At 49.9% G+C, this 20,575-nt stretch overlaps 1 protein-coding gene across 1 annotated transcript; it reads right to left on the reverse strand.

Moving 5' to 3' along the window:
- Nucleotides 1-942: 942 nt before the first annotated feature.
- Nucleotides 943-19,531, reverse strand: FAIM2 (Fas apoptotic inhibitory molecule 2). Its single transcript, XM_030037823.1, has 12 exons — nt 19,095-19,531; nt 17,301-17,481; nt 14,118-14,221; nt 13,893-13,957; nt 13,058-13,111; nt 10,651-10,701; nt 10,063-10,102; nt 9,484-9,521; nt 8,208-8,295; nt 7,537-7,632; nt 5,634-5,687; nt 943-3,819 (listed from the first exon to the last, which is right to left on the reverse strand). Exons 1-12 carry the CDS (start codon nt 19,107-19,109, stop codon nt 3,670-3,672), a joined length of 936 nt encoding a protein of 311 aa, XP_029893683.1. The 5' UTR covers nt 19,110-19,531; the 3' UTR covers nt 943-3,669.
- Nucleotides 19,532-20,575: the final 1,044 nt, after the last annotated feature.

Below are 20,575 nucleotides of genomic sequence, written 5' to 3' on the forward strand. Positions count from 1 at the left end.
TTCAATTAAGCCAAATGAACTTTTGCCCCGTTCCTCAAGAGCCAAGTGTTGAAATTTGACTGAATCATCAGCCTTTTATCCCATCTGTGGTAATTACAGGAACAGCTAATGAAGCCTCATATAAATGCTCATGGCCACCTCATTTTTTGCACAGAAATGCTCCACTTCAGTTATTTTTTCCACAGATGCTGTCCCACAACAGAGCATTACCCAGCAAAACACAGGGATAAATAGTTTATTGCTGCAGAAAATGCAGCTGTGGACAGGAAAGCCCACAGTGGCTGTACCACGCTGTTTAGTCACGCTTCTTAGGAAACAAATCTCACACCCGCCTTTTGGGCACGGCTCCTTCCAAAGCACAGAGATCTGTTGCAGCAAGATGCTGCAGTTGTGACTTCTGTCCTCCGAGAGCTCTGACAGCCTGGACTGATCAGCCCTTCAGAGCTGATGGAGAGAGATATGAGTTTTCACCTCCCAGTGTAGGCATTAATTTAGGTCAGAAAAATTGCTCTCTGGAGGCATTTCTTTTTCCCATTGACTCTAGAGAAAGCTTAGTACATCAGCTTGCTCTCCAGACCTACAGAAAATGCCATCTGAGCAGGTGCCTTGCTTACGTCCACTTGTTTTTTAATCCTGTGGCCACTTAAACCAAGCCTAAGAGAGAACAGGATCCTCAACCAAGGAGCCCTTTGGCCCTCAGTTCTCAAATACTTCTCATGCATGATGCCTATGCTGGAGTCATGTGCATTTCATTACTTTGTGTAGGATGTGTTCCTTAGTCATAACCGGAGAAGGGACAGCCTGGTCTCCGTTAAAACTTTAGGCCATGCCACATCACGCCTCAATCTTGTCTATGTTTTCTGTTTTCAGGGATTGAAGCACCAGCTGTGCAACCAGACCTTCCTTCAGCTGTACTACAGTAACAAGACCTCACAACAGTAATAACAGTTTTGCAACAATTTATTAGCAATGTTCAGAGAAAATACAAAATCCTATTTACAATGAAATCATAAGAATGGTCAGACAAAAGGAGCAGGGGGATACAGAGCCAGGGTCTGGATGATGCACACCTCAGGTAAGGGACATCCACACAGAGGAAGAGAAGCAGACCTGCACGTGCCCTGCGCAGATGGTCGGGGAACCCAGAAGGAACACGCCTATAGCTATATCCCACTACTAATCTTGTGTTACTCGGCCTCATGAGGACTTCCACCTCTCTGAGCATGTACGTGTTACTGCTTCAGTCTGAGTGCTTTCGGTAGGTCTGGCTTGGATGGACTGCAAGCCACAGGGTCAGCGCAGAAGAGGGACCAGGACACATGCAAGAAGGGAGGCCTGTGGAGGGGCATAGGAGGGCAGCGAGCCATCCCCACTCAAATGGCCTGGAGATGGAGCAGGTGCCATGCAAGCTTTTCCCACGCAGGAGCAAAAAGCCAGGACATAGCAGCAGCTCAGGCAGCAGCAAAGTTACTCCACACCAGAAGGAAAAAGAGCAAGAGATCCAGAGGGGGCTGCAGATCCATGTTCTCCTCCCCAGGGTCCCAGGGTATGCAGAGCCAGTGTGGAGGAGTCCTGGTGCAAAAAGGAAGGCTGCAGAGCTCTGGTCTAGATTGTCCTCCAGAGAAGGACTTTTAGGACAATTTCAGAGTCAGAACTCATCACATAACTCCACGCTCCCTCCTCAAAAGCCGGAAAGTAGAAATACCTACAAGGCCTTTTGCTGTGAGCAAAAAAAAAAAAAAAAAAAAAAAAAAAAAAAAAAAAAAAAGCCTGCACAGCCAGTCTGCTAAGATATTTCAGAAGTGCCTACATGGGTCTGAGCCAGAAAATTCCCTCTTTAAATTCCTATTTCATAAACTTTTAGAATACCTCCCATGCTGTCCTCTCTCCCAGTTCTGCCCACTCAGCAATTCAAGGCCCTTGTTTCTTCTCTGCAATACACTGCAGAAATCAGTGGATCATGAACTTAATGCTGTCATCACTTAATAGTTTCCTTTATCCCTAAAAAGATTTTGGCTTTGGGATCTTTTTGTTTGTTTGGGGGAGGAAGGTAAAGTCGAAAGCATCAGTTGTGCTCCTGTGTGATCATGGACAAGGTCAGTGCAGCCACAGAGGGGCTGAAGTATTTTTACCCTCTGCACAACAACTTTTCTCTGCCCAGATCGGGGCATTGAACACGTGTGGTGGGAGGATAAAACATGTGAAGGGTAAAAGCCAGGGCAGCAGCAGAAGAGGAATGTGCAGTACGGAGCATTTTGGCATAGCCTCTCTCTAACACGCAGGGATTGCTAGAGGCAGCTCAGTGACGCACTTGCCCTGGCATTCCCAGAGAGATTGAAGATACAGGTTTCTATCAGCAGGAAGGATCACTTTTTAAATAAGAGCAAAAGGCCTCTTATCTCCACCTGGAGCTTTACAGTTAGAAATTAGCCAGCTAATCCCCAAACAGGGGAATGCGAGCAAGGGGAAGATGGAAAGTTACCTGAGCACTCGGAGGTATCCAGTGCTCTCACCGACATCCCCGTTTCGGGGAGCAAAACTGGAAAATGGCCAGAGCAAGAGACCACATCGGTGTTTGCTACAAAGCAGTACCCATTTTGAGCAACAGGCATTCACCCTGGCCTCAGTCTCTGGGTAGTAACCACTTAGGACCATTAATCTCGAGCAACCAAGACAATTTTGTGAAGGCATCAGATCCTTATAATGGGTCAGAGGATCTCAGCCACCCGTTTCCCACATCAGATGGTGCCTGACTTTGCACAGGCTCTGAAGATCAGCCTCTTTCATCTCTTCTCTGCCAACAATCCTTACATGGGATCACAACCCTCCCAAGTGAAAAGTCACACTTCAGAGAGAACTGACATACATGTCCCCCTTGGGTGGGGAGGTGAGCCCACAGCCGATGGTCCTGCTATCCCGCTCTGGGAAGGAAAGAAAGCACATACTCAGCCCCACAGCCAGGTGCAAAGGATACAGAAGAATCTTCCTGCAGGGGCATTAGGGATGTCCTCAAAGAGGCTGCACGTCCTGAACAACAGGTTCCCTTGTGCCTGGAGGACTGATTGCTGGGACATCCAGACTACATGATCCTGTGCTCTGCACTTCTAAAAGCAGGCACTATCAGGAATATATCTCTGCAGAGGCCACAAGGCTCCAAATGAATGCAGGAGAGAAACAGGGGAAAAGGCTAGGGAAATCCTTGTCCCCCCTTTGTTCAGCTGGTTTTCCTGCCAGGATCCTAGCAAAATTCCCTACTCTTCTCCCCTTAATGATATTTTCCCTTTGCAGAGCTGTTCTCAGCACTTTGACATCCCACGACATGCAGGATGCAGACAGGCAACTCTGACAGCCTCTGGGGAAAAGAAGATCTTGGTCTCATGCCTCCCAATCTCTGGTCTGGTTTGATCTCGGTGGGAGTGGAGGGAGCAGAAGAGACATAACACTTAAGCCCTGCTTTGCTTTCTGGGTCACAAAGGCCTAACAGCATATATACAAAGCTGCATAAGGAGCCCAGGGGCTTTGCTCAGCTGATTGAACGGAGCCTGCTAGTGGGCCAGAAAGGGTGGGTTTGGTTTTGTTTGGGTTTTTTAACCCTCTTTTCCTCCTCTTTTAATATTTTTTCAAACACTTGCGTCTTGCCAGCAAAGAGAAGATACTGCCTTGCTGCACTCACTCCTGGCTGGAGCCAAAGAACTGGAGGAAGAAGGAGAAGATGTAGATGATGTCCAGATAGATATTGAGGGCTCCAAAGATGTATTCCTCTGGGTTGAGTGAGTACCGACGATTTCCCATCAGCATCTGGGTATCAAATGCCAGGAACTGTGAGGAAAGAGGAAGAAACCCAATGACAGTCACATGGAGATTTGGCACAGGGAGGCAAGAAGTGCTCTAATGACAGGAGTTCTCCCAGTTGCTTCACTGTACCCAGAACAAAAGTGCAGCCACTTTTTACAGGCTGTAACTGCAATTTAAAAAGCTCAGGACAATGCACTGAACAAGCTGCAATTTTCCCCTTCCTTCATTTCACTCTTGATAGTCAAACCCCAAGCCTGACTATTAGTCCAGGCCTGCTTCCTTCATGCTTTATCCATCCCAAATGTGTCCCAGGATCAGGTCTGGAGCAGTTCTCCCTGCTCCTCCTCAGCCAGTCCCTATGACTTGTTATTCCCAGACTTCCCCCGGTTCAGAAACAGCTGCCAGGTAACAAGGTGACCTGGACCCAACATGGCATTGCAGCAGCAGCAGAGCAATAAGGATCAAGAAACCCCAGATCCTGGGCAGCACCAAGGTCTGCAGAGCTGCCAGCAGAGGTAGCTAGACCCAGAGGGGAGCTAACACCTTTCTGAGGTACAAACACAACTGAGTGCAAGGCAGACTTTACCAGTGAAGTCATCACAGTGGGAATCCACTGCCCAGCCTGTTTGCAAGAACACAGCACTCACAGGAACAACCAGGGGCTACAAGGCAGGCTGGTGGCCCAGCTGCAAGAAAACCTGCACCTTGTTGCATGCCTTCAAGCCCAGTATCTTCTCCCATCTCACCTTTACTCCCTCTGTTAACCTAGCCTGCGACAGACACCCTGGCATGGAGCTCTTCGGGGTTGGCAGGGCATCTTTGCCATCGCCCGGGGTCAGCTGGCACCTCTGCCCTCCCCAGCCATAAATAACAACTGATCTCCCCAGACATTGTCAGGCGGAGCTGAGGTTCTGACTGAAGTTTATGGGGTAATTATAAGATGTTTAGCCTACTCGTATGTTACAGAACAGTCTTTAATCATGAATCAGAGAAGAAATATCCGAGCTCACTTGAAGTGACTTTTATAGCTAATAAATGAAATTGCTCAACTGTTCTTATTCACAACATGCCCAATGGGCACCGCCTTGAACCCCAAGGCAGCCCTCCTCCTGACCCCCACCTCGAGGTAATGCCAAGCACCTTCCCAGACAACTCCCACACCTGAATGGCAAGCACGGCACTGCTGGGACTTGCTCTGGGAAGAGGCTTGCAGGAGGGACTGCCGGGGAGCAGTCGAAGGAATGAATCAAGCCTTTTCAACTTTCTTTGGAGGAGCTGCCCAGCTGCAGGGCTTTTCCTGCCTGCAATGAACCTTCCTAATGCCCCTTAATCCCAAATCATGGCCTCTCACTGTCTTTCTCTACCTCTGTTTCTGTTAGTCAAATTTATACCCAATCCTTGGCTCACTCCCAGTCAACCAGCCTCAACTTGACTTTGCTCACTTCTGCAGCCTCATTTCCTCCCCAGGCTCCCTTTGAGCCCTGCAGTCCAGCTCCCACTGATGTGCCAAAGCTTACTCTCTGCTTTATCCACTCCAGAGATGCCTTTTTGCCCTGTCCCTACAATGCTTTCTGCTGTTCACACCTAGTATTGCGCATACAGCATGGGTTTGCCAATCACACCATGCCCTGCACCAGTGCTGTCACGTACACCAGCACCTTCTTGGGACAAGGCTGAGGTCACTGCAATAATTGCTATTCATGAGCCATTTGAGGATGTGGAGCTCTCTGCAATCCTGCGACTCTCCCTTCTCCCTTCCCCAAGCACCCTTCAAGGCTAAAAGCATTTACTCTTTGCTTATTTTTCCAGCATGTTCCCAGGCCCCAGCACCCACTCACCATAGTAAAGATAATGGCACCAAGCAGAGCATAGATCGCATGGAGCCAAGGGACCTAAAGGAAACAAATCCATCAGTCAGTGCCTGGGAGAAAACTGGTTAATTAGGACTTGGCACAGAAAAGGGCTTAGCTCTCATGTGGAGGATACAAGTTCGGGAAAGTGCTTTAATAGCCCAGGATGGACTTGCACCACTTCCAGCTCCAACACAGTTTCTGTTGTGGACCTTTTCATGGCAAAGAACAGGTCACTGGCTCAGTTTCCCTCTCACTGTGGCCTTTGTATCCATTTGGCTTATAAGCTTCTAGATCAGGTACTTGTGTTTCTGAAGAGCCTACTTCGCCACAGCTGCTGTCTCTGTGGAAATGTCTTAGCACTACCCTGATGGAAACATATTTTGCAGCAGCCCTAGAAGGTGTTTATTTACCCAGACAAGGCCGATCGCACTGGAGGAAACACCAAATGCTTCCAAGAGCCAGACCCAGCTTTAATTAACAAGCATAACTTAAATGTGTTCATCTGCTGGAGTCACAGCAGGAAATTCACTGGAATTAAGACCAAACCTCAAACCCTGCTTGCTGTGGCACAGTAGCACACAGCGCTAACGGAGAAGTTGCCTATGTTCCAGGAAAAGGTGCCCACATGGACAGATGGCTGATTCAACCCAGAGATCACAGCCTGCCTCCCCAGATAGACAAGCTCATTACAAGGCTGCCTTAAGCTATGCTTATCTTGACAAGCTGCAAGATAAAGAGTAGTTGTGTCAACAGTTTAATGGCAGTGGCTTGGCACTGCAAGCTGATTTACCCTCACGTTTGCACAGGGGAGAGGTAGATCTCAAGCCAAGACGACCAAAATTCAAGCTCCTGGTTTTGGAATCACCAGCCTGTGTATTTGTCCCTCATCAGACCAGCTCTAGGGCTAGTACCAGCGGGAGTGTCTCCTGCAGGTCTGGCCCTTAAAGTATGACTCAGGTCCCCAGAGAAGCCAGGTGAGATGTGATGGGTTTGGAGGTCACTTAAAGGCTGCTGTGATCAAAGCTGGGTGCCCCTGTCTTCAGCGCAAGCAAGCATTCAGGGTGATCAGTGGTGGCTGCACAGGCCCACACACCTTCCCTCTTTCATCAGCATCTTCCAGGGTCTGTCAGGCTCTTTCCTGAATGACAACTCTTGGATGGAGACCAGACACTCCATACTGCCACACCAAACCCTCTATCAGGTGTGGTCACAAGCCACTCCAAGATTTCAGCTGGGCACAGCCAACACCAGCTGTGACCAGTGAGGCCAAAGGAAGGGGCTGGACCCATGCAAGAGGGGCTGGCAGCAGTTGGAGGAGCAATAAGGTGGTCACTCATCATCAGGACTTGTCCCTGGGGTCCAGAGGTGCTTATTTCTGAGAAATTTGAGCCTCAGGATTTAAACACTGTGGGATGGTACCTGTTGTTAGCATGAATACAGCCAGGTCTGGCCAGACAGGCACCCCACTGCACTTGTCCAGAGTCCAAGTCCTGCCCTGAATTTGGGGCAAGAGCCCTGTATGGGGCAGGCCAGTGCTTTCACATGCTCACTACCCTGGTTTACTGGAGGGGAAACTGAGGCACAAGCAGGTGTTGTGACCTGCCATAGGGTCACTACACAGCTCCAGGAACAGAAGCAAACTTCCTCAAGCCCCAGGCCAGTGCTGTCCTACAGCCCGATATCTGATTGTACAACAACCAGGCACCAGCCACCTGGTCTTGCCTTTTCTTTCTGTTGGTGTTTCTGCACATTTTTGGAGAGCAGGCTGGGGCACACCTCTTCTCAAGCCAAGCCCTGGAGTTTGCCTGCTTTAGGCTGATCAGCTCCCAGCCTTGCACCAGGACTGGTGGCACTGGGCAAGGAAGGAGGGGCGCAAGTCATTACTCACATATTGGTAGGGCAGTATCACAGCCAGGATGATGCCACCAAAGAAAAGCACCATGAGCATCACGAAGAGGACGCCCTGGTAGGAGGTGAAGTCAAACTGTGGAGGCAAAGAACATCACGTTACAAGTGCAGAGTGCTGAAACAGGAGGCAGCAAGGGGAGCCAAACCTCCCTGTGTCCACAGGGAGGGACTCTCCAGCAGCACACCCATCTTGCTGTTACATGGCAATTGCTTCATCTGCATCTCAGGTCCTACAGCCCAGCACCCATCTGTACAGCACACAGAGCCAGACAGTTTATCGCCACAGGCAAGAACTCAGTACCCATCGCATACCTGAAATCCAAAAGCTCATCATACACATTTGTGCCAGTGCCCTTCTGTACCCTACAGCCTAGTCCTCAAAAAAAAAAAAAAAAAACCCACCAAAAAACCGGCTTACCCCCATACATTAGCATCTTCCAGCCCCATGTATACCCCTGACACATCCCTCACCCCAGCATCTGCCCTAATCTTCCTGTAACCTTCACTTTACATCTCAGCATCCCTCAGGTTGCTCCTGTATGCAGAGCCCTACAGACCTGCCTCTTCACACCTCACCCTCAGCACTGCTTGACCCTGCATCCTACCCCTGGGAGATACCTCTCCCAGAGGGACTGATCAGTACAAACTCACCTTGGTCTGGAAGCTGAAGATCGTGACAGACAGACACACCAGGGCTGTGATCCCCAGACACAGAAGGACTGACTTGGTATTGTAGTAACTGCAAAATTAACAGCAAAACCACTTTTCAGTGTTTCCCACAGGGACAGGTGGAAGGAGGGATTAAGACAAGCAGAGGCTTAGCAGAGGTGTGCAAGGAAAGCATGAGTCCTAGGGGCACAAACGGCACTGAAATTGTCAATGTTCCCCCTTAATGTAAAAAGGGAAGGATAGAAAACACTAAAAAAAGACTAGATGGGTTTTCCCCCTGCTTTAAATAGAAGGTAGGCAGGAGGGCATGTCTATGCCTTCTGGGAGCTCATGAGCAGCTAAGATGGAGACTTACTATAAAAATCTATCTGTCCATGGACAGATGGAGAAGGGGGAGGATTCAAACTGGGAGGTAATAAAAATAGAATGACAAATGTCATTGCAGCACAATGAGAAATCAGAAAGCTGCAGCCACTGTACACTACTGGTGTGCTTGTAACAGGGGTTTGGGTCTTGGAAAACTGCAGGGAAGGAGGGATTTGAACAGGTAGAGAGACTGCAGGTTTAGGTTATAATTTTTTTGTATGTCTGACTACTGATTTTGGTTACAGCACGAGGCTCAGCCCTAAGAAAAGCCAGTCCCCACTCTCCCCTTCGGTTTGATTGAAGAGTGATATCACTGGTATTTTCCCCGAGCTGCTGAAGCCGCTACTTTCTTTGTCCCCAGCACACATCCATCAACACCCACTGCTCATCTGCCTCATCACCAGGGACCCACGTGAACCAGAGCTGATCTTGTGAGCAGATTGTAACAGTAAAAACACAAGCAAAAGGGAGCAAGCTGTAGACTATAAAAAACCTGAAACTGCTGGAAAAAACTTCTTGTCTCACACCAGACCCATCTGCTGGAGTGCTGCTTAGTGGAAAAGGTGAGATCACAGTGTATGGTAGTCCCTTACAGACCATCCATGCAGGCACTGCCTTGTCCCTGGCTCTCTAGTGCTCTCCTATAGGGTTTAGCATAGCCAGGGACTGCCCTGTGGTACCTCAACTGTGACAGAGAAGGGGATGCCACCATAGGTCTTGGGGAGCTTCTTTAAAAAGTATTTTCAAAAGGGAAGGTCAGGCTTTGTGTGGCTACTGGAACAGTTCCAGAGAGATCAAGTGGCCCATATATTTTAGAAGTAGGGAAGTTTTTTTGCAGGAAGAGACAGGACATAGGACCAAAAGATATCCAGAGATCACATGCCTAACCTACCTGGAGAGCATCCCAGTGAGATAAGCCATGGAGAGTGTCTGGGAGGGAAAGAGAACCACATTACTTCTGCATTCATGTCCCAGGGAGAGACACGCAACAGATAAAACATCTCAATTACAGTGACAAGGGCAGTGAAACCTAAACAGATGCTCAAGAGAAGCAATTTTTGCATAGTTTCTAATCCTCCAGTGATTAATATCCACAGGGCAGGTTAAAATGAGGGCAGGGCACCACCTTGAGAGCAGTCCCACCTTCTCCATCCCTCTACCCTTCTTGCATAGGATTCCAGCACCCTACCCCAGGTCCCAACAATGACCAGCCTCCGTAGGCATTTTTTTTTTTTTTTTTTTTTTTTTTTTTTTTTTTTTAAAACAGAGGCTCCCTTCTTTCCTGCTTATCACATTCTAGTTCAATTACAGCTCCTCAGCCCAATTGCAGGGCAATTATTTGCCTCCATTAGAGGATGAAAATCCTGCTTTCTGCAAGAATCCAGACCAGATGTCTCTCCTGCTTGGAGCCATTATGAAACCCATGCTGGTTGCAGGGGCAGGGCAGATGCTGTCCAGATGTGCTACTTACAAAGATGCTCAGCAGGATCAGATTCCATGGGAAATACCTCCTGCAAGTGAAGAAACAGGGGCTGGTCAGCCCTGCGATGCAGAGGGCAGAGGTAGTTAGCAGCACTGCACAACAGGTTACATAAGATGTGCCGTATAATTAATGGCCTGTGCAGCAAATGGCAGGGGTGATGCAAGGGGACAGTCATCCTGTTAGGAATGAGAGCGCATTTGAGGTGCTCCTAGACCAAGACGGCAAACATCCCCATTATATTCCAGCAGAGCAGCCAGCAGTGCCTTGTTCCATCAAGACCAATGACCATCCTCTGCAGTATTTAATAATGATAATTTGGAGCTACACCGTGATGCAATTTTTACTGCAACATAGCTTCCTTTCCAGTTGCAATTTGACTTCAGCTTTTAATGCTTGTTGCAGCAACCCACAACTGCATCAGGCCTAAAATACAGCTGCCACCTCAGTCCCTATAGGACTGTGTCAGCATGACCCCATCCCATCTCCACAACATTGTTAGTCATGCTTGAAACAAGAGGAAAACATTCATCTTTCATTTCACAGGGCTGTTTCAAATCCAAAAAGAAAATATTTTACCTGGGTCCGGAGCAGCAAGCAAGAATCAAGTAGGTCACAAAGAAAACAGCACTGCAAAGAAGAGAAAAAGAGCAGTTTAGGGAGGAAAACCCAAGGGTTGTGTGTTGATGCAGGGGAGAAGTCTCCAGCTGACAAGTTTAAGTGCTCTGCTGCGCTGTTTAAAATGCAAGCAGCGTGCCAGAAGTTGAGGCTGGGTAGGAAGCAAGGCAGTTACTATCTCTCACCGAAGCCATTTTCTGCCCAAGGTGGGACAGCACAAACATCCCTGAAAAACCTGAAGGATGTTTTTAGAGCAGAGCAAGGGTAGCATTCAAGTCCAGGATAGATGGACCACCCAAATGTGTTTGTTGTTGACACCTCAACAGGGCACGATTTGCTCATACAGAGGTGGCCAGACTTTGCCCCTCATTTCCAGGCATTTCCTGGCTTGGTGGGATCAAGGCATCCCGCTGGGATTTCAGCAGCGCTTAAACCAAGATTCACAGGACTGGTAAAAGTGACTTGCCTAAGACCAGATGGAAGGTCTGTGTCTGAGAAGGGAACTGGTCCCATGTTACTGCACCAGCACTTGAGGAAGAGTTCAACAGCAGAAGGATCCTCCAAGGTCAGTGAAGCTTACAGACCCAAGCCTAATATGCTGTTGCACAAGCCATCCCCAGGTCACAGGAGAGTTATTTATCTCACATGACCCTTCAACAAAGCAAAAAAATCCAACAGCTGAAGGATGGTCTCCCCCTGCTCTGGACGTCACGCAGCCCGGGTGTTTTTCCAGAGTGCTGATGGGTTATGGCACAGTGGGAACCTGCTTTCACCCAGCGCCTGGGGGGGAAAGCAGCTTCCAAGCATGCCGATGACTGCACGATAGCCAGTCACCTTAGGTCTAATAAATGAACGTGACGGCAAAACCCACGGGCCATGATAAATGCACCAGAGATAAACCTGAGCATTGCTCTCCCACAGGGAAACCAGGAAAGCTGGAGTGGAAACGGCTGAATAGATGGAAAGAAAGCATGTAGGGAGCAAAGAGAGCCATTGAAGTTGTCCATCTTCTTTGCATCCCTTGTTGCACATCTGCTCTTGCTTTATTCCCTCCGAGTCAGCACCCCAGCACTAGGAAAACACCCTAGGGCACTCACTTCTATTTTTACAGAGGTGTATATAGAGTTAGAGTCGCTGTGTACGAAGGAGGTCCAGATCCAGGTCAGGACAAGCAATTGGAGACACTGGGATGGAGGGAAGGATTGGCTTGCTGGGAGGTGAAGCAACAGACAAAGTTTAAGTCCCTCAAGTACAGACCCTACCCCCAGCTGGCCCAAGATGTGTTTGATCCTACAGAAAGATAGGAAGAAATAAACACTAACTGGCCAATAAACTGCAAGAGATGAACCCAAAGGTCAAAGCATAGACCCGAGCAGAGCTTGGTCTTGTCTCCCTACGAGGCAGTGCTGCTTCTCCGATCTACCAATTGGCCAAAGAGGAGCACGTTATTTTCCCTTAAGGTCAAAGAGGCATGATGATGCACCAGTTGCCTTCTATTACTGTTATTTCGGGTCTCTTTCTAAGTTATATAAGCTGGTGTCTCATCTCTGGGCCTGGACACATTTCATGGTTTGGGTGTGAACTAATTAAAGCCAAGTTCACAGAGCCTTGTTCACAGACAATTGCATCGCACACTCTGCCTGCTTAATTAGCAGCACTAACACAAGCGGCATACAGGAAACCACCACAACTGCAAATATACCAACGCATGGAAGCACAGCCTACGCTACCTCCGAGCTGACCTTTTGGACCAGGCTTGACTAATGAATGGCATCACAAATTCTGGGCAGTGAGAGTGGCTCTGTGATGAAGACCCAGGCATGACAGCCCCACTCAGACATGGCCAGGAACACCCTAATACCTCCAAATGCACCCACCCAACACCCCCTTCATTGCCTGCACCCTTCTTCACATCTGTTGCATATCAAGGCATACAATGTAAACCCAGGCAACCTCCTTGCTTTCAAAAGGACAATCCCAAAATTAAGCCTCTAAGGTACCCTCAGCACCCTTTCAGGTCTCACATCTGGGTTTCTGCAGTGTTTTCCTGGAAGCTCCCCTGTTTTACCCGGTTTGCTCTGCAAGCAGTACTCATGTATTTACTTTGACCTTGGTTTGTAGAGCCCTCTTTTTGAAAGTATTTGGAGGTATCCAGCATCTCTCATGTCTCACACTCATTTAGGTGAGATTTTCTATCTTCTTACCTTGGAGTTATCCATTAATTTCCCCAGCTCTCCCTGCTCACATTTTGGAGCAATTCTTCACATGCAAGATACAAAAGTGTTTGGAATGTGTCTCCACATCACCACAGCCACATCCAGAGCTGTTTGGAGCATACATGGCCATAGGAAAAGACAGAGATACTCACTAGGAAGCCCAATACCAGGCAGAGTGTGTCTGAATATACCCCTTGACCGGCTCACTGCAAGACAGAGAAAAGGGATGCTGAGCAGAAAGCACAGAAAAAGCCAATCACTTCACAGGTTGCTGCTAAATTAAACCTGGAAACACACACAAGGTGATGCAGCACGGGGTATGTGGAAGGAAAAAAAAAAAAGAAACCAACAAAACAACAAAAAACATCATGGCTGAATCTACCTGGCAGAGTGACCATTGGAAAGAAATTCAACCTGTCAAGTTGGAAAGATGGCCCTGCTGTTATCAATTACACAGTCGAGCTTGCTTGGGGAACGGCTGCTGCCTTCTCTGAGAAGTGATTAAAAAGCTAAAATCCTCAGGCTGACAGTGATTCATTATTTATTCTGGAGGCAACATGAGCCACGCATGCCCAAAATGTTCAGTCATCTGAGCTAGAGACAGCTGCTGCTCAAGTGTGGGGTACCTGCTTCTGTAAGGGGGAGGGGGGTAACCCAGCCCCTGAAGCCAAGGTAGGCTGGGATCTGATGGCCTTGATAACTCCCAAAGGAAAAATACAGCAGTTAATACTCAAGGGCAAGCAGCCCAGGCCTCTTGCCTGGGGATAGCACCCAGAATGGATGACACACCATCCAGAGGACATGCAGGAAAGGTAGCAGAAGTACTGCAGGACCTCTCAGGGTTCCTTCAGTTTTGTTTTTCTATTGGAGCACATGGGAAAAAAATTCAGGTATCTACATAACAGACAACACCCCCAAGTAAACAGTAATTCAGGAGCGGGTCATACACAGGACAAAGCAAGCATTACTGCTACACAAGAGACCTACCAGAAGGTGAAGAAAGCCACAATAACAACTGTGACCAAGAGCTGGACCATCAGGATGGCATAAACCTGCAACAAAAGGCAGCCCATGGGTGACCTGCAGACTCTCTGCTTCCCACCCAGCCCAGGGAAGCCAGCCAAGCCATTACAGCCAGGTCCCTCCAAGGTCTCAGAGCCAGGCACCTGCCTTCACAGGGGAAGGCTGAGCCTGGAGAGACTTGCCCCTTACCTTCCTGATGAACACTCTGCGCACATTCCTGTCATCCCAGCTGAAGGTTGTGAGCATCTCCATGTCCCCTGGGTACCCGCCACTGCCATAGCTCGGGCTCGTGCCTGAAGCAGAAGCCAGACAGATCAGCTCCCACCACCCAGTTTCCTCCCCAGCTGCAATAATCTGACCCCAGTGATTGACTACAGTTCAGGAGGCCCACATTTTAAGGTTTTCTTGTTGCACTGCAAAACTGAGGCTTGCTGGGATGCACTCTGCTCCTTTCCCACTCCTGCACCTTATTAGGACCATCTCTGAGAACAGAGCAGGGGAAACCACTTCTGCAAACCCCAGCACGACAAGGACACCAGGGTTAATTCCTGTCTATGGTAACACAGTATCTTTAATGGCAATTAGAAGGCTCGTATCATATCCTTGCTCACCTTTCACTGAATGTTAAAGCATCCCCCAGAGGAGCCATGACTCAGCACCTCAGTCATTCCCATCGGGAGCTCTGGTGCAGGAGGATTCCCTCGCTGCTCTGTAATTGCTTGAGCTTAGACTGTGTCTGCATCATGTCTTATGTCAACAGTGTGCCCTCTCCTCTGAGAGAAGCTCGTTACAGCCAGCTTTTCCATAAGGTCCAATCTTATTTCCAATGCAGGGAGTCAGAGCACGGTTTAGCAGCAAGCCTAAACAAGGGGGAAAACTCCAGTGCTACTGCTGAGAGTACCTTCCCCAAAAATCATTGCGCCACACAACCCAGCTCTGCTTTGCTGAAGGCTCTGTAATGCAAGCTCCTGTTGCTGTAGTTTCCCTGCAGATGGGCAAGGAGGAAGGCTGGACCATAAAGCATCAGTTTGCTCTGCACCCTGAAGGGAGATGGAGGGAAACATCAGAAAACATCTGCCTGCCTGGGAGGCAACTGTGCCAACAGCCAGGGGTGAAGGTAGCAGTGAGAATATTGCAGGGGAGCGGGTTACAAGGAGAAACGCAAAGCAGCAGCTTCTCCCTGCTAAGATCAACTTTACAAATTAGATACAAGAATCAGCTTTCTCCATCTCCTGAACCTCATGCTCAAGAAAAAAAATAAAACAAATACTGAAACCTCAGTTGTCTTAGCACATCATTCCCCTGTGCTATTTGCTTCTCTTTCAAATATCCCCTTCCGTGTTACTAACTCTCCCCGCCTGGGTTTCCTATAGAATGAAGGCTTATGTGATTACACCAGCTATACATTCATGTCCCTGCCTGTTTGACAGATGGCTTCCCTCCTTCTCAAAGCTTTTTAGCTCAGTGATACTCAGATCCTTCAAGCAGATGGAGGAAAGACCCTCTCAAACTCAAGAGGACAGACTGCAGACACCAGGAAATCCAAACTCAAGGCCCTGGTCCTGGATTTCTTCTGTTTTACTGGTCAAAGGTTGCTTGCTCTTATTGCAGAAGCTTCATCCTAAAGATGCCCCTGGCAGGAAATAAATCCCTTGTGCTCTTCTTGTGCCTAATAAATCTCTTGTGCCTTCTTCTACACCCCAGTGGAGATGAAACTCCTGCAGTATGTCCTCTCTGCATTTCTGCGAGATCTGTCATCACCCACAAGGGGCCGAGAGCACCTGAGGCCCATATCCCCAGGACACTTCAATGTCTCCTGCATCAAAGCAATCAAGGCATCTAAATACCGAATTAGGCACCTAAATGCCTTGGAGGAATGGAGGAGGTTTCCTCCTCCCTGGCTAGTGTCCCCAGCACCTGTGTCACCTCCCACCCACAGCCACATCTGAGGCAGCAAGACAGCATGTCCCAAGCTTATTAGTAAAGAAAGCAACCCAAAACACACACCACTTCCATCCAGCTATGACCAGTCCCTTATAAGTTGTTAGACACAGCCCCATGGCATCTCCCCCACCAACCCGCCATGGTACAGGGGCCACAGCTTACAGCATGGCTGAGGGCAAGGAGAAGGGAGAAGGACATGAAATCAGAGGAAAACACCAGCAGGGATCAGGGCACAGGACCCAGCTGCAGAGAGGAAATCCTGCCAGGCTTGTCAGGGAGGGGACAAGAGATGACATCTCCTAAACAAGTCTTCCGGGATACCCAAAATACCACCATCCTAACCCATTTGGGCTTTACCCATCCTAATTCATCACGACAGTAGAAAGACCCAGATGGTTATTAGAGCAAGCTGGAAGGTTATTTATCCCCTCTGTTTCTGACCCCTGAAGGCAAATAAGAATGGGAAAAATCTGTGAGACCACTGGAGTGTGCAGGCACACACATCTCAGAGGGGTTTAGCTTGCTCTTACCCCTTCCCCAAACATCTGCATCCCTGCAGCTGCGACCTTTGCCACTGGATGGAACAGGCTATCAGCAAAGCACAGCAGAGGAAGAGGATTGAGCAGAGATAGAGGACCCAGGAGTCATTAAATCCAGTCCCTCCAGCGCTCTCTCCAGTTCAAGCTGTGCTGACCAAGCAGTTGGCCACCCCAGCAGACTTGCTTGCCGGCCACTGCGTCCTGCATCCATCCCAGCTTGCCGCTATACAGCCATTCCCCGGCATTGGGGACAGTCAAGCCTTTGTCTGCTTGTCACGACCAAGCAGAAGCTGCATGCAGCACCCACAGAAGAAAAGCTGTTTGTTTGCTGAGGAGTCAGCCACACAGACTGATGCTGGAACAATTCAGCCTTCAAGTCCAGCCATGTGTTAGCCTCCACTGGCTCTGAACACCGGCTCATAGCAGCCAGACATCACTTATGCCGCAACACCGATTTTGCCAGTTCAGCGGCTTCTTTGAAAGCTGGGGTTGAGCAGGAGCTAGAGGGGGGGGGCTGCTGCCTGCAGAACTAGGATCATTGCACCAGGACTTTTCCCAGCCCTGGGAAGTGGCATTTCCCAGTGCAGCAAGCTGGGAGAGGGGATTTTTCCCATGCCAGTACTGGGAAGGAGAGCAGGGACAGAGCACTGGAGTTTAGCCCCACCTCTGGAAAGCAGTGTGGTCTAGTGGTTGGGTAAAATAGCTTTTACATATAGGTATAGACTTACATGGCTTACAGCTACAGCTCTAGGCTGAGCTCTACCATGGACCAAACTGGGCACCACATCTCTAGTTTCCCTTTTCTCTCTAAGCCCTTAGGGGGAATCCCTGCACCCCTCTACCCCCTCTGCAAGGAGCTCACCCTGGGTACAGCCACAGGAGGACTTACTGGGGTCGACATAAGCCCAGCTGGGGTGGAGCGGGACCGATGGAGGAGGAGGGTAAGCACCAGACTTCATCCCTTCTCCTGCTGTTGCCTCCTCATAGGTTGGAGGAGCTGGTGGAGCCGTGGCATTGTCCTTCTTCTCCCCTTGCCCCTCAGAGTTGGGGGGTTTGTTGTTCACAGAGAGCTGCACAGAAAAGGGCGGGCAGAGGGGAGAGATTAGACTGTAAAAACAGCACAGAAACTGCCCTGCAATGGGGACCTGACAGGGCACGGATGGAGGTCTGGTGGTCCCTCCACTGGGGGGAGGGATCAGGAACTGGAAGGACACCCACCAACTCCTGTGGGGTGGCAACGGGCCCATCCCTGCACCCCCAGGAAGGAGCATCCTCTGGTGTGATTGAGGGAATAGATGGGAGAACACCTGACATGTTAAAGGGGATGAAAAATTACAGGCAGCCAGGTTTGAGGGGAGACAGCCTTGCCCAGGCTCCTCCGTGGTGCCTCAGGCTCATATGTAACATGATAAGCATCCAAATAATTCTCTGCTTTTCAGCCTCCTCCTTTCTAAATTTTCCCTTAAAAACCAGATTTCAGTCACTGGGCAGAAAATCCTGAACTCCTTCATTTCCACTTACATCCATATTTTGAGGAGTTTCTTCTAGCCCCCCAGGAAACCCATGCTCTGGTTTGGCCCTCCAACACTTTCTTCTAGCTCATCCCCCTCTGCCCATCTAGAGGCTCAGCCTTGCTGCTTTCCATAATTTGAAGATGCAGCTAAGGGACTTGGCATCCCCTGTCTTCAGACTATGAAATCCCAGCAAAGATCCAGCCTCGGGCCACCTGAGAGCTTGCTTCTCCTTGGGAACATTATCCATTTAACCTTCTAGATCTTTGTCAACCTGGGATAAGTTATGAGCCTGGTATCCTGCCCTTGCTGCCAAAGGGGGTGCCAGCTCAGCATCAGGGATAGCATCCCCATGGATCACAGGGATGGGGGGCTGGAAACCCGAGAAGTCCAAAATGAAGCAGACAGACTAACCAGCACTGCAACACACAGCACAGTCCCTGTAAGAAAGTCTTAAATTACAGGCGTAATAGGCCCTTGAAAATAAAGCCAGGGTACCAGGCTGGGATGTGCACCACGAGCAGCTCCAGCTGCCTCAGGATAACTGTGCCACCTCCTGTGCCAGCTCATAGGGACTGTCCTCACCCTGTCCTTCATTACATAGCCCTTGGGTATAGGGTGGCCAATATCATGCAAGACCCCCAGAGATACCCAAGGAGATACAAGAGGGATGGTGCTGCCTGCATCCAGGCAGCCTCCAGGATCGTTGTCATGGCAATGGTGCACTGTGCAAAGGATGCATAAACCCCCCTTGCTGGTCTCAGAGCCTTGGAGAACCCCCAAAATCCAGAGCTCCCTGGAGCAGGAAGGAGGTGCCAAGGACTGACTGCTGGGGGCACGGATGGAAAAGCACAAGCACCCCATTGAGCTCCCCGACGCCCGGGATGGGTGGAGGAAACAGCCACAGGTCCAACAGCAGGGTTGAGCTGCACATCCAGCACCGGGAAAAACAGCCCCCAACCCCATAATGACACAGCCCTCCATCCCTCTGCCGAAAACACCCCGATCGCAGGGGCCAACGCACCGGGCTGTGCATGGATACCCGGCTCCCCCCTCCACAGCAATTGTTTTATTCCTTAAATCCCCTCCCTTCAACCCACTTTCCCCCTCTAAACATGCAAGAATTATGCAAGCAGGACGACTCACCGTCCCAGCACTGGCCTCCCACCTACCTTCCCCTGGGTCATGGCTCCTCGCTAACGATGATGCTGCCCGGCCCTGGAAGCAGCAGCAGGAGGGAAAGGGCCGTAGCTAAGCACAAGCCTCCTCGCTGGCTCCCTTCCACCCCCTCTCCCGGGATGCCTCGGCTCTGGCTGCAACCGCTGCAGCTTCCACAGCCTGCGCCGATGCCTTCACCTTCTAGCAACATCCACGGAGCAACGGGCGCTGGAGGGAGGAGGACCGTACCATTCCCAGCCTGCAGCACAGGGGGAAGCCGGGAAAAAAACAGCTAAAACAGAGGCGAACGGCCACCGGCAGCGATGGGGAAGATGGACGGACACAGCACTGGGGAGGTGGCGGCAGGGTCCTGCACCACGGCGTGGGAAGCGGCCACCCCAGAGATGCTGAACTCGGGGGCCGGGATTGCAAAGGGGAGGGAGACGGGAAGGATGCTCTGCTGCAGCATCTCTCCGCCGCTGCGCGTTAGAGCCGACCACGGGCCGGGGAGCAGCAGCTTCCACAGGCCCTGCTGCAGCCCCGCACAGCAACAAGGGCTGTTTTGGGGGCTGGAGGCTGCCCTGGGGCAGAGGGGAAGGCTGGAGCCAAGCTCTGTAACAGGAGAGCAGGAGGGAGGAATTGCACAGGGCTCTGGCTCCCTTCCTGACCCTTTCCAGTCTTTGCATGAAGCGGGGAGGGGGCATCTCAGAGAGGACAAGGCTCATTTGCCCCATGTGCCTTGTCCTCTTGGGACTTATGCAGCCCCACCTGGGGGGCACAAGGAGGGTTTGGAGGTGTCCCAGGGCAGCCAGCACGCTGCAGCCCCCATCACCAAAGCAATGTTAGTAATTTAAGCCCTGGAGGGCTTAAATCTTGAGTCCTGCTCCCAGACCAAAGCATTTTCAAGGGAAGGGGCACAAAGCAAATGAGGTTTTGCCCCCCATGACAGGGTCAGGGTGGTGGGGGGATTACAGTCTCAAGGGCACAGGGAGATGAAGACATCTGCTTTTACGCCACAGGCAGCATGAAAGGTGAAAAAACCCAAAACGTCCCTTTACACAGAGATGTGCTTCACATGGGCAGAAAATTTGTCCAGGATTGAGAAAGAGACAGACAGTACAAACAAAGCACACCCTCTACCTAAACACATGGAGAGGCAGGCTTGTGATGAATGACAGATGTCAGCAGAGCAGTCTTGCTCTGTGTTCCCACAAAATAAAAGCATAATTTCAGGCAGTTCTGGAACTACACTTAGGATAGGAGCTGTGCCCCTACATCCCAACTGTCCACATCCTCCCTCCAGTCCTTCCCCAGCCCCTTCAAGTCATTTATTGCTTGTCATGCCATAAGCATGCATCACTCCTCAAATTAGTTTGCCAAGTCTATAATACAGGTACAAAAAATAAATTAGCTTATCTGTTTACTCTGCCATGAAAAAAAAAAAAAAAGACCCTGCCACATTTTAGGCTCCCTAACCACAGTCCTAGAGAAGGTG

This window comes from Aquila chrysaetos, chromosome 15 (assembly GCF_900496995.4).
Source record: "Aquila chrysaetos chrysaetos chromosome 15, bAquChr1.4, whole genome shotgun sequence".
Taxonomy (NCBI): Eukaryota; Metazoa; Chordata; class Aves; order Accipitriformes; family Accipitridae; genus Aquila; species Aquila chrysaetos.